The sequence below is a fragment of the Nesoenas mayeri genome (genome assembly GCF_963082525.1).
Source record: "Nesoenas mayeri genome assembly, chromosome: 1".
NCBI lineage: Eukaryota > Metazoa > Chordata > Aves > Columbiformes > Columbidae > Nesoenas > Nesoenas mayeri.
The window spans coordinates 35,267,433-35,281,729 of NC_137541.1; the positions used below are offsets into that span (position 1 = coordinate 35,267,433).

The 14,297-nt window shown below is 39.3% G+C and overlaps 1 protein-coding gene across 3 annotated transcripts in view; it reads left to right on the plus strand.

Moving 5' to 3' along the window:
- The first annotated feature begins 711 nt into the window (after positions 1-711).
- Positions 712-14,297, plus strand: part of USP15 (ubiquitin specific peptidase 15) — a 66,178-nt gene continuing 52,592 nt past the window's right edge. For all 3 annotated transcript variants that reach the window (XR_013921965.1, XM_080341722.1, XM_080341723.1), the window contains exon 1: positions 712-839. Coding sequence is in view for 2 of the 3 variants with exons in the window: in XM_080341722.1 (XP_080197848.1) it covers positions 751-839 (89 nt within the window). In the remaining variant the exon portion in view is untranslated. The remainder of the gene's footprint in view (positions 840-14,297) is intronic.

Below are 14,297 nucleotides of genomic sequence, written 5' to 3' on the forward strand. Positions count from 1 at the left end.
GTTAGCAAGGCATACAGCTTCTAATTAAGCACACGCTTTAATTAAAGCGCTGACACTGAAGCAGACGGTTCCCTATTCTATAAATACAATCTCCTCTGACACACTTCAAACCACGGCCTCGCACGACACGGCCAGGCCGGGGCCGCCGCGGGCCCTGACTGGCAGCCGCCGGGCGCGCGAGCCGCAGCCGCCCGGCGCGGGTTCCGGCCGGTACACGGCGCACCGCCGGCCCCGCAGCGCAGCGCTCGGGCGGGCCGGCCCCGCCACTTTGGCTGACTCCGCAGCGCCCGCCCGCGCAGGAGGCCGTCGCCCTGGCGGCGCGGCAGCCAAGCGCGCATGAACCGCTGACGGCACCGCGGTCCCCCGCAAGGGGCCTCCACAGCACTACACTGCCCCACGACCCGGGCCGAGCCACGCACTGCGGCTCCACGCTGCGCCGCCACCGCCCCCCCTCGGAACTGCACCCACCCCCGAAGGCCCCGCCGGGCGGAGTAAGCGGCTCCGCCACACCCCAGCCGGCTCTGTGCGCATGCGCTCTTCTTCTCCACCAGTGGGGGTGACGTTAGACCTCCTGGCCGCGAGGGGGCGCCGCACTGCGGCGCCGCTCCAGGTTCCCCTCCTTTCCCCACCCCCCCGCCGCTTCTGGGAAGGGAGGGGGGGCGAGGGCGTCTCCCGGTGGCGTCACTCCCAGCATGCAGCGTGGCCCGCTCCTGCCCCTGCTGCCGCCGCCGCTGCTGCCGGGGGGAGAAGATGGCGGAGGGAGGCGCGGCGGATCTGGAGACTCAGCGCACGGACGTCGCGGCGCTGCTGAAAACCGCCCTCCGCAAGGGCGACACCTGGTGAGGGAAGGGCGAGGGGCCCGGGCCGATCTGCGCGGACGGCTCCCTCCGTCCCCGGCGTCGCTTGGCTGGCGGAGGGACCGACCTCCTTTCCCTCAGCCCTCCCAGCTCCTGAGGGCGGCTCGGCCGCCCGCGTGCGCAGGGGGCTGCCGGGAGAGGGGAGGGGGGCGGGCGGGCTGCAGAGGGAGGAGGGGGCAGCACCGTTTCCTCCGCTTCCCGCCGCCCGGGTCCCTCAGTCCCGTCAGGAGGGGACCGGCCGCCTCGTTGCGGCGGCTCCCGCCTTGGCTTGGGCTGCTGGCGGCCGGCAGGGCAGGGCCGCGCCGCGGAGGCGCCCGGCGGGGGCAGGCACCGAGGTCAGCTCCCTGCCGGGCGGCGGGGGAGGGGACGGGAGGGAAGGGAGCGGCGTGACTGGCGGGGCGCGGAGCCGGATGGCGGCCGCTGCCAACGAGGGGCCCGGAGGCCGCGGGGGGCTTGTCGGACGGCGCGGGGAGAAGTGCTGGAGCGGGGACTGAGGCGGCGGACGGGGTGTCCGCTCTGCTCCCGGGCCTTTCTTCCATTATCCAGGCTGAAAGGACGAAACGGCCCCGGCGTCACTTTCAAGTTGTCAGAAATTATACCTGTACCCTGGGTGGGGATGCCCTGAAGGCCTTCCGTGGCAGTAATAAGACTGAGATTTAAATTCTATTTCGACTGCGAACGTGTTAACACTGCCTAAGAAACAGCCCCCCAAGGTGCAAACAGCGCCTGATAATGCCTGCTCCACAATAAACGTTTAAAAATATACGTTTTATGGGTCAATCGAAAATATTTCTTAGTGTGCCATACAGATCGCCAACTGAATGATCCATGGTTGAAAAGAATTAGGTTAAATAAATACCTCTTTCTAACATGTATTTGGTAATCGAGCTTTTGTAGCAGCAGGGCTCTGAGGCCAGGAAATGGGAGGGTTTTTTTTAAGAGGGGGAAGAAAAAAGGAACTGACACTTCTTCCACCACTCAACCTCTTCATCTCTTCCTGTGTGAAACTCTCACCCAGAGACAAAGGCTGAAGCATTAACTTACTGAAAACTGAGTATGAATACACAAAAGTGGAACTTGCCCACCTCATTTCAGCTGTCATCACTCACTGTTCCAGTTCTATAAAAGACTATATTTAACAGTGTTGATACTGCAGCATGTGTCAGAAGCATGCATTCTGATGCATTATTCAAATACTGCTGAGTATATATTCAGTTTTGGCATACGAACAGACTGCTCTTAAACTGAAAAAGTATAAGCAACTAGAAAAAGAAAATCAATTCTCATGGTAGTGTTGATAATGACCAGTAGTAGTAAAAGGGTGCTCAACCTTGTAATCTTTTGAGAATTTTTGTTAGGTTCTGTTAGGTACTTCCCAAGTACTAAAAAATGTCACTAGCAGTGAATATTGTTCAAAGTGAAAGTAACCGTATGACAAGTTTACATGATGACTAAAACAGCAAGTTTACTGTGCTGTAATTTTTTTTAGTATAGTAAGTGTTGTAACATGAAAAAATAAGTTAAGTAGAAAAAGCTTCTAAATGTTCTCTGAAAATTATATTTAGCTGTGATTATGACACAGATCATCAAGTGTTTTAAGACTGAATAAGCTATGGCAAAGTCCTATTAACTTTGACTCATGAACTATTAAATCTGGCTACATAAGTGCATATACATGTTTGTTCAAAGGATTAATACTTAAGAGCTTTGGGCATTTAACTTCATAAATTAAGGGATATGTTTAGTCCAAATGTCTTTTTGAGAGGTGTTTTGTCAGTAGCTTTTTTATCTTTTGGGGCATCAGTAAGGAAACAGAACAGATAAAGTGTGTGCTCTAAGTCATGATCCAAAATTGCAATTTTCATTTGCTCAATAGTAAATATTGTTTAAAAAATATGAGCAATGCCAAATCAGCCTGCTCTGTTTGAGCGTTAAAGTACAGTCCTTTTGAAATGACTGGCTTATACTGAAAATCTTGCCCATGGTCTTCAGAATTTAGAATGTAGAGAACAATAAGCTATATAAAGAGAGTATAAAGCTTTGGGGCTTTCCTCTTAAGAAAAAAGGAAATAAAGAATAGGACAAAGAGAGGCAAGTCTTGCAGTATCTATAAAGAGGGCACTGAATTTCTTCATTAGTTCTTCATGAGCAATGCAAAGAGAAAGAAATGAAACTGATTTGAAATGCAACGTTTTTAGAGTTAGGTATTGTGAAAGAATTGACAGAATCAGAAAACATTTGAGCGGGCCATTTAGTAAGTTGTAGGGTTGGTTTCATTGGATGTTTTTAAGAGTAGATTGGACATAGTATGGGTTAATATGTATTGTTTCAGTGGACAGACAAGTTTAGTATCTTTTGACTGTTCTGTCCTCAGGGACAAGATTTTGGGCTAGTTTGTCCCAATGGTCTGTTCATAAATTAGTAAACTAGGAGAGACTGAGGATTCTTCCATCTCTCCATTTATCTTATCTTCCTAAACATACATTAAATTAACACAAAATTTGAACTTTTCCAAGTAAGAACCTCCTTATGAGTTGTTTTAAATAATGTTGACTGGTGTTAGTGTATTCAGGAGAAAAAACACACTGTCCTTCCACGGAACTTGCATTATATATGTCTTTCTTCTTGCAATGTTGTACAAAGGACCATCAGGTTCTGTGGTTGAAAGACCTGGTATTCTGTTTTGGAAGAAAATAAGTGCTGTATTTCGTTGTATATCTCACAGTTTTAGGATCTGATATGATTACTACTCAGCCTTTTGAAATTCTACTGATGCTTGACAAATGAGGAGAATTTTTATTGTTTGTGCAGATTTTAACCTCTCATTTAGAAACACATATAATATTGGTTGTTACAGCCGCAGACAAATTTGAACTCAATCAGTGTCTTCCTGTATCTGCTCAGAAATTGAAGAGCTGTTACTGTTCATCAATTTTTTAGCCACTGTATAATTTGCATGATCAAGTGGTCTTGGCGATGTTATTTAATGCCTTTGGAGCTGCAGTGATATTCTTGAGAACCTTGCCAACTTTTTTGTTTTTTACAGTGTCACTGAGGTACAGTTTTTAGTACTGAAAGTTATTGATCTTAGAACAGTATTCTTGAAGACGTGGTGAAGACAGTCAGTTCTTGTGTGTGATTTCTTGTGTGAATATCTCTGTAATTTCCTTCCCGTATTGAGGTATAGTTTCTTGTCTTTAAGACAACTTCCAGCCCTGCTTTCCCTGTAGTTCCTGTTCTTCTGTGACTATCTTAGTCAGAGATGTTATCTCAGTGAGTTAAGTGTGACATTAGAAATTATTTCATACTGTTTACTTTGTTACTGCTTACACATGTTGGCTGTCCATGGTCTAGGATATGAGACCACGTTTCTTGCCTTTGAGTGTCACCTGCCAATAAATGGTTCACTTATAGTGGCTTATAATGGCTAACAGCCATTATGATGGCTTTAGCAATCAGCTTCACCACTTTTTCTCTCCCTTTCTTCTAGAGTTTCCCCACGGTGCTTCTTTCATCTATTTCTTGCTATAGCAATTTGTGAGCAGATAAGAACATATATGTTATTTGTATTTTTAAAAGCAGTAACTTGAGAAAGGATTAGGCAGTTACAGTGGACAAATGACTATCACAAGGAGTGTATTTGGTGGCTAAGGGAACAAATGCAATCTTTAGATGTTTGAATAGAGAATACTGAGTAGCAGCACAAAGATGTACTGTATACAGTAATGTATTAGTGGAAGCATTCATACTGTCCACATATCACAGAAGGTGCTCATTTGGAACAGGTTAAAAAATCTCGACATTTAATAGGGAAGGCAGAAGCCTTGCCTTTCAGAGAAGAGCTTCAAGAGCCTTTGTGTGTTTTGATAGAATGTTGAGTCCTGTGCTGAAACACTTAGATGTCTTCTAGTGTAAGGATTTTAGACAAGCAGATAAAGATTGAAGACAGTCTCTGTAAACTGAAGCTGCTCAGGATTAGACCAGAGATGTTGTTTTCTAGCCCTTATAGCAAATAAATTTTGGTACCAGACATCACTTTACAGAGTGATGACATAGATTCTTAATCTGCTCTGTATAGTATTTTGTGTTCTTTCAGATGTGTCTCTGATGCATATAACTTCTGAAGTTCTGGTGAGTCCAGAGGGAGTACTCTTGTTATCTATAGAGGGCATTTCTTTGAAGGTGAAGAAAATACTCTTTTTTGCACTGTGAGAATTTTATTGGCTGTTTAATTGTAAAACTTGGTCACTGAAGATAATAAATAAAATTTTAAGTGGGATAAAAATCCTTCCCAATGGATGATCAGTAGATATGAAATCTTCAACCTTAAAGTGCTTCCTTTCCCGAAGTGTATTTAAAGAATTTTCCGACCAACAATGTACTAGCATTTTAATTCTGGTTGCAATGAAAACTTAGGAATCTTGATGAAAAGGCATATGGAACCCTACTTGAAAACCCTGCAGTGCCTGTCATTGATGATAGCCTTGATGCTGAAGTGCATAGCTTTAATAGCATTTTACACTGTGGTCTTCTTAGTGTTTTCCACATTTGATCATCCATCATTGTGCAGTACATGAGCAGAATCTAGATTGAACATTAATGGAAAATTTCACTTGATTTCACTTAGAGCATGATGTGATATTATGGACCTACACCTCAGTAACATTTGGAATAATATCCTAAACTGTTCTGATGGCTTCATATGTTGAAAAACAAGGAACACTATGTCAGTGTTCAAACGATAGTATTGAGAATTGGCTGCTTTTTCTTTCAAATGAGGTTTAAGTTGATGATTTTTTACTTTAAAACCTTGTGGTTGAAGCTTTACATTAGATTTGGAATCACAGAATCATAGAATCATTTTGGTTGGAAGAGACGCTTAAGATCGTCGAGTCCAACCATAACCTAACTCTGGCACTAAACCATGTCTGTAGGAACCTCATCTATGCGCCTTTTAAACACCTCCAGGGATGGTGACTCAACCACTTCCCTGGGCAGCCTGTTCCAATGCCTGACAACCCTTTAGGTGAAGAAATGTTTCCTGATACCCAATCTAAATCTCCCCTGGTGCAACTTGAGGACATTTCTCTTGTTGTATCACTTGCTACTTTGGGAGAAGAGACCAACACCCTCCATGCTACAACCTCCTTTCAGGTAGTTGTAGACAGCGATAAGGTCTCCCCTCAGCCTCCTTTTCTCTGGGCTAAATAGCCCCATCTCCCTCAGCTGCTCCTCATCAGATTTGTGCTCCAGACCCTTCACCAGCTTCATTGCCCTTCTCTGAATTCAGTCCAGCACCTCAATGTCTTTCTTATGACGAGGGGCCCAAAACTGAACACAAGGTGGGGCCTCACCAGCACCAAGTACAGTGGAACAGTCACTTCTCTAGTCCTGCTGGCCACACTATTCCTGATACAAGCCAGGATGCTGTTGACCTTTTTGGCCACCTGGGCACACTGCTGGCTCACGTTCAGCTGGCTATCGATCAACACCCCGAGATCCCTCTCTGCCAGGCAGCCTTCCAGCCACTCTTCCCTTAGCCTGCAGCACTACCTGGGATTGTTGTGACCCAAGTGCAGGACCCACATTTGGCCTTGTTAAATCTTATACGATTGACCTCAGTCCAACAATCCAGCCGGTCCAGATCCCTCTGTATGGCCTTCCTACCCTCCAGTAGATCAACACTCCCACCGAATTTGGTGTTGTTTGCAAACTTACTGTGAGTGCACTCAATCTCTTTGTCCAGATCATTTGTCTCACTGCATGTGGAATGGTGCAGCATTTCACCAACAACTTTTTAAATTTTTCTAGGAGTATACTTACAATGGAAATATGTAGGTGCCAGTTTCTTCTGTTAATTGATTAGGCAGCATGACAGCATGTTAAAAGAAAAATCATGTTTGTGTCAGGCTTTTGCCTGAAAATTCGAAGTGAAAGATTGATTTAGGATTAGATTATTTTTTAATGTGAAGTCTTTCCTTAAATGGAAAATTTATAAGTGTATAAAAAATACTTATATGGTTATTATTGTAATGTTCGCACTGAAATTTTAAAATAAAAATGCAGTCCATTAATTTTGGCCGAATCAGGCTTTTTGATCAGCCTCTTGGTATGTGTGAAGTGCTACTCAGGCTACTGCCTCAGATAGCAGGAACTGAGCATGGGGAGCTGTGGGGAGAACTGGATTGATTACCTTAGTTGATTTGAAATTATCTCTGTGCATATAGTTGAACAAAGCTTTTATTTCTGAGGAGGAGCATGAAATATTTAGACTAAGATTTCTTAAAAATGGGAGATAGATTATATATTTTTTTCTGTGTTTGACAACTAATTTTTTTTTTTCTTATGTATTTACCCACATTTTAAATAAAATTATGTTTTGGTTTCTATGTGGTATTGTAGAATAATTATCATTATCTTGGAACTTTCAAGAATTTGTAATTCTGAAAGAATTTAATTTTGAAGGCATCTGTTGATCATGAGTGTACTTAGTTAAGCAATTTTGGCTAGCCCAATCAAAGGAGAATTACAGGTGCAAACCCATTCTTACGTTTCTTATTTTTATAGTTGCAGTTGTGCAATAACTAAAATTGGATGTTGTGTCTTTAAACAGGAGTCCTAATTTGCTTTCAGCAAGACAGTTGTTCCAGTTTGTCCTCAGTATTGTTTAATCTGTACTCATGTACAGCAAGGAGGGTAAAAAAAAATCCTCACCTGTCTCTCTGGACAATTTGCACAGTTTTGCTGTTAAAAGTGAAATAGCTTGTGTTCAGAAGATACGATGTCCCAGCAGTATACAGTGATGGAATGAGTGTCTCTCTGTGAAGTGCCTTTATTGCGTATTAAAGTTAACTGCTTTGACTTAGAAGTCAAAGGACTGACCTCTCAGTCAATATAAATAAATCTAGGTTACATGTTGTTAGTTCTGTCCATATATAACCAAGGAATGCATTCAGAATGCATTTGACAGCAATGGGAAATACCAAGATCGTAGTCATGCTGTTCAAATATTTTTCTCTCAACCTGGGTGTTAAGGTAAAGAATGAATGCCTTTGTACATCTGTAATGTTTATACTATGTAATAAGGTTTAGTAAAACAAAATGTGCAGTAAACCACAGGTGAAGTTAAATTATATGAAAAAGTTACAAACTATGAGAGAATTATCAAAATCAATTAGCATCTTTCCTGTTTGTTCACCCAACAAAAGAAAATAATAGTACTATGTCCATATGTGGTCATGCAGCTGCAAAATTTTAAAGCTTGTATACATTTATTACTGATTTTTATTATTTCTTCAATTTTTCTTTAAGAAATGAAAGTGCATTCACATGTGTTGTAATAGCTTCATTCTTTTGTTCTTGTAAGCTACTGTGCAAAGGCTATAAGTAATCCCATTTTGGGCTTCCCAAAGGCTCTACACTTGATCATTCATAAGGATATAGTCTTTTATTGGTAAATTTAATTGACTGACCTAATATGAACATATATTTGGGTATAAGGCATGGCTATCAACTGGTCATTGTGTTTTAATATTTTGAATATTTTGTATAGGAGTAAAAGAACCAAAATACTTGTTGCTGGTATGCCTATATTGAGAAAGATAATAAAATAAGTACTCTATAATTTGTAAATTATATTGGAGGAACTCTAAATCCACTAATTGATGAGAACGCAACCAGGAACCAGACTAAGGGCCCATAATCACAGAGATGAGCAGTAAATGTAAATGCCAGAAAAACATAACGATTTAATCCCCCTTCAGTGGGACACAAAGAATCATAACATCTGCAGTAAACTTTTTTCTCAGTTGTGTTGACTGTAGGGGCTGTATGAAGGTGGAATACCTCATCTAAACTCATCCTAAATATAGATTTGGTCTGTTAAGTGTTTTCTGCTAAAGCAAGTTTGAAATAGCTATGACTTTAACTTTTAAATCTTTGTTTACAATATTTCTAAACAAAGCTTGTTTGCTTCTAACCGTGAGAATGAAGTAAAATAGTGCATTTTTTTGTAGTTTTGAGGAACATATTCTTTTGCAATAAAATAATACTAAATAAAAATAGTTTAAGGTCAAAAGTAATCTGTGCTTTGAAAACAACCTGAGCATAGGAAAACAGAGGGAAGTAGGTTGAAATGTTATGCATTGTGCTTTGTAATTGTCAATACTTGCCAATAAATTGTTCAAATAAAATAATTATTTAATGAAAAGTTGTGCCAGAATGAGAATATAATATTGGCAGATAGCTTCTGTATGGAATGAGCTAGGTATGACCAACAGTTGTCGTTGTTTTTCAATGAAATGAAGTGACATGTAGTATCAGAAGATATCAAGGAACATTCTGATACTATTTTTCAACCCCTTTGCGTGATCAATGGACTCACATTAGCCTGAATTATGATTGAAAGATGAGCACATGCAATCTATGAGGACCCACAGACCTCAAATAAAGCCTTTTGTCATCTGGAAGGAGAATGTTGTTGTTTATATTTACAAGATTCAGAATTTCATCTTTTATTTCATCCTCTGCAGTGATAACACCGAATCCTTATGACAGCAAAACCTATTGTCTATCAGAGGGAGAACATACACTCTGGTAGAATATGTTATGTGCTCCACTTATCATTGCACAGTTTTTCCATGTCTTAATTATTAGAACAAATTCCAGTGTTGTGGAATGTTCTAAAGATATTCTGCAAATTGTGATATGTTGCGTGTCTGCAGAGGTAGCATAGATCTTGGTTACACAGGCTCCTCTTGTGCTCTGGAGGGATATGAGGTTTTCATGGAATCATGAAATATCTCAAGTTGGGAGGGACCTACAAGGATCATTGAGTCCAACTCCCTGCTCCTGGCAGGACCACCTAAAGCTAAACCATATGACTAAGTGCATCATCCGGACACTCCTTGAACTCTTGCAGGCTTGGTGCTGTGGCTGCAGCCTTGGGGAAGAATCTTTTCCTTACGTCCAATCTGAATTTCCCCTGGTGCAGCTTCATTCCATTTTTTCATGTTTTATTCCATATCTGGCATTTCAGGGGACTCGAGTATAAATTGTGCCTTGTATATTACAGTCTGCATCAGACAAGCAGGAAACGTTTTACAGATGAGAGCAGCCATGTCTTATGAAGGGATCTGAAGATCCACTCAGAAGTAAACACTGAGAACTAAAGAAGGCCAAACATGAACTGGAAACACATTCATGAACATTTTCTATAGTTTTCTTATTCTACTTTCTCGAAGAAAATTTAAATCTCTTTAAGGATGCTTAATACAACAAAGTGAAAACACCTTAAAGTAATTAAACTGTGTGAATATTTCCAATATTATTAATACCTAAAGTATCATATTTGAGTATAATTTTCAGCAAATCATACATGCATATTTTTGCTTACTTTTAGGAAAAGATTTGAGGGTATTCCAATATTTATGTATTTCTTTTATCAGCTTTTTGATTCTAAATGACTTTATTATAATCAAACTTGGTTGTACCATATGCATCAAGCAATTCAAGGTAATTGATTTGTTTGAAATGCCTATAAATGTCAAGAATTTGCTGACTTGGAGTTAATCAGTTCACCTTCTTGTGAAATGTTCTTACTTTTTTAAGGCTTGCCCCTCAAAACAGCATATCTAGAAATTTGAGGTAGTTCTCTCCTTCAGTCTCTGCTACAAATCCTCCAGGTGCATTTTACCACTGAACATGGGTTGGTTATCCTGCTCGCTAGATTGACAGATGACATCTGAGAGAGCAAAATTTGTGTTTCCTGCTTGAGTGAAATCTTGATTCCATCAGAGTTAAGTAGGAAACATTTCTTCGTCATAGTTTAAAAAAAATTGATAGGATGTTTTTTTTAACTTGGCTGAAGTATCCTGGGGTAGCTTTCTCAGTCAAGTCCATGATTAAAAAACTACTGTAACATTCGACTGGTTTGGAACTCTTTCCTGTATTAGGTAATAGTGACAAAAATGAAAGTAAAACATTGTACTAAGTTTAACATACAATATTAATTTTATGTCTCTCTTTTACTAAAGCATGGTATGCTATTTTTGTATCTGGGACAGCACAGATTCAGTGAGGCATATCTGGTCTCAGGTGCATGCTACAAGTTTTTAATAGTCTTCCCCTAAAAAGTGATCAAATCTTACTTAAGAAATAAAGTTTTCACAGATACAGTTCTGTTTACTTGAGCTATGTCTTTTCCTCTTAAATTACTGAATGTCCCTCAGAGGTAATACTTAGTTTTAAGGTGTTTGATTGTACCATGCATACTATAACATTGATTGAAAGATAAATTAAGTTGCGTTTTTAGTTTGCCTTCTCTGTTTTATGTAGATGAGTAGTCTTGTTGATCTTGGTGAGAATGCTACGCTGAATGTGTTCATAATATCAAAAGCTGTAGGCTATAAATTTCTGTTTTTCACTTTTTCCCTGAATACTAAAAAGTCTGGATTTTAGCTGTGTACTTTAAGTTCTTTAGCAGTTTGATCTCCTAAGCTGAGTGTGGTATCACTGAATTTTTTTTTTTAATTTTTTTTTTTTTCAGCATAATCTTTAACATGGTATATCCTTCTTGCATAAAAATGAGGGAAGAGTATGGCATATGAATGCAAATTTCCATTTTCCCTAATCTTATTGTAAAGTAGTATTACATCTATTGATTAAGAACAAGTTCTTGTAAAAGGCGAAGATTACAGCTACTGTGACTGTATCCCATAAAAACCAAAATAACTTCTCTCACCTATATCAGGTTTCTTTTGAAGTAAAAGTAGCAGAATGGTCACTGAAATTCCTAATAAGTATAAAATATATATATATATACATGTGCGTGTGTGTGCACATCTATAAACATATTTCACTGTAAGAATTCACAACTACAGTGTTTGTTAACATTTTTCAAAATCTATACCTGTTTATTTATTTACTTATTTTATTTTGCTATATAAATTAATGAAATCTTTCTTTTGCATGTAATGCATGTCACCTCAACATTGTGGTCTAAGAGTTTGCTCTTAAGGATATCTGTCTGAGCAGAAAGACTTCCATACTTCTTTAAATTAAGAAATCTAAACTATGTTGGTAGATCCTGAGTCACTTAAAAGCAGTTATATCTAAATAGAAAATAAATTCATACCCAGAATTACATAATTATCCTGATTACCTTTGTTTATAAAGGATTTTAAGAACTGAGTTTTGGGATAGTGAGTAAGGCAGTACTTTCTAAGCTATCACCTGTGGTCAGCAGGTAGTTTGCTAGTCTCTGCTCAGACATGTAGCGCTCTATCAAATCTATACTATTTTTTTTCAAGTTTGATCATTAAGAATATGATGTGGTCTGTAAGAAATCCTGAGAACTGCCAGTGGCCCATTTGCTCATCCTAATAAACTGATCTTCCTGGTTCACTCGATTTAAAAATTAGTATGCAGAGTTAGATATATAGTGCTTCATATTACAACCAGTATTCACCGAAGTATGAAGCTTTGCCCTTGGTTACACACAGATTTCATTATGTTCTCTTTTCAGTCTTTTCATTAATCTTCAGTATGATGCATCTTGCAGAAAATGCATATAGGATCTTATTTGTCTGAAAGTAATCCATTTTAATTATGCTTTGCAGATAATAACTTATTTCTTTACACTTGCAGAATTCAACCTTAGAATAGTGGTTTGCACCCATTTAGCTTCTTTTTTCAATTGTTCCTCAGAGCTATGTCCAAAATACACTAGTCTAATAAAGTATTTACTCAGTGAATTCAAGGAAGAGTACAGGAAAAGAGAAGGTAACAAACAAAGTAATTTAAGTAGCTTTCAAACTTTTTCTGCTTCTTCATTCTGCTTTTCTCCGGTTTACTACTGGACACACTTTGCTCAGAGAGTCTCAAACTTCATGTGAATTTAGTTGACATTCAGCATTTTTTTTTTCCAGGGAAGGAACTTGTCTGTGCTGTTCAGTTATTATCACACATACTTGCATGATTTATAGGTGACCTTTCAACTTTTTATGCTAGAAATATTAATCTCTTATCTGAGTCTGTAAGTACAAATTCCTGAATTTTAAGAGAAATTATTTAAGTTTTTGCACTTTTTGTTAGGAAACAAGAATATTACAACTTTTCAGATAGGGAGAACTGTAAAGAGACATTGCTGAGCAAAATTTGGTTGGTGGCAAAATTAATTGGATGTGGAAAATTTAATTTGATGAAGTATTGAAATAGGTAACGGTGAACATTTAAAATCTGAAACAGTGCTTTCTTGCACTGTTAAGTCCAATTATCAAAATTTTCTATTCATCACTATGTTACTGGTGTATGGTCAGACATTTAACACAAAATATTTGAAAAGTAATATGCTTCTACAGGAGCAGTAATTTGTTAAACATTAATTAAAATGATGGGCAGTTTGCCTACATGGTAATTTCCCTTCTGTGTAAAATTATAGTTTTTCTTATTAAAGCTTCATAGTTCATTCAAATTTAGATCAAGAAAGTAGAGACTATGGGATGGAGTAGGAGCCAAAGCTGGCAGGTTTGGCAGCAGAATGGATGCCTGAGGGTGATGGCATTCGTAATGACACGCAGTTGTGGCTGTTATGGAATAGTGGGATGGCCACAGCAGATGAGAAATATGAGAATGCTGTTGGCTTTGAGTACGTTCATAAGACTGAAAACTTTGTGTATAAAGCAAAAGGCAATGGCATGTCAGATTAATCAAGTCGATATCCCTTTTTCCATTTATTAAAGAAAAATGAGTCTAATATTAAAGGGCTGTTGTAAGAAGAATTGGGATTTGTAGAGGTAGAGTGAAAGAGCTGCATCCCCTGTTTATTCTGTGCCTCCAAAAACATTCTTGACTTTGTTGAACCAGGTCATATCTAGAGACATCTGCAGCTGACTATTGATTGTAGAAAAGAAAGTACATGTTCTCGCTGTAAAATTTAAAACTAATGTGTTTTCAATCCCTATGTTGCAGTATTGCTTAGGAGGCCTTTATGATGGTAAAAATTAAAATTGAAAGCTTCTAGTAACAAACATACTAAGTATTTTAAAGCGTACTGCGAAGCTGTTATGGCATTGCTTCACTTCCTCTATCTATTTCCTGATGGCAAACATGTTTTGAAGCGACTATTCAAGTTTTAAAGTTTCAATCTTTGCTTTTTGTCTGCTATTTAAAAAAATATAGTTACGGGATTTTGTTGGGTTTTTTTTAATGGAATGCTTGTTTTAAACAGGTGATAATAACACATTTTAAATTACATGTGGATAGTCACATTATGTACCTGTTTTCACAAGCTGGTCGTTTTTGATAGTTCAAGTCGTTTCTCATTTAATTTCCCAACAGTTTTAGATTTATGGTTTCATAGGTTTTGCTGCAGTGATCATTAGATTGTCTACTGCATTAGTAGAACAGTGAAAAGTTAATTTCAGAAAAGGTTTTACAGAG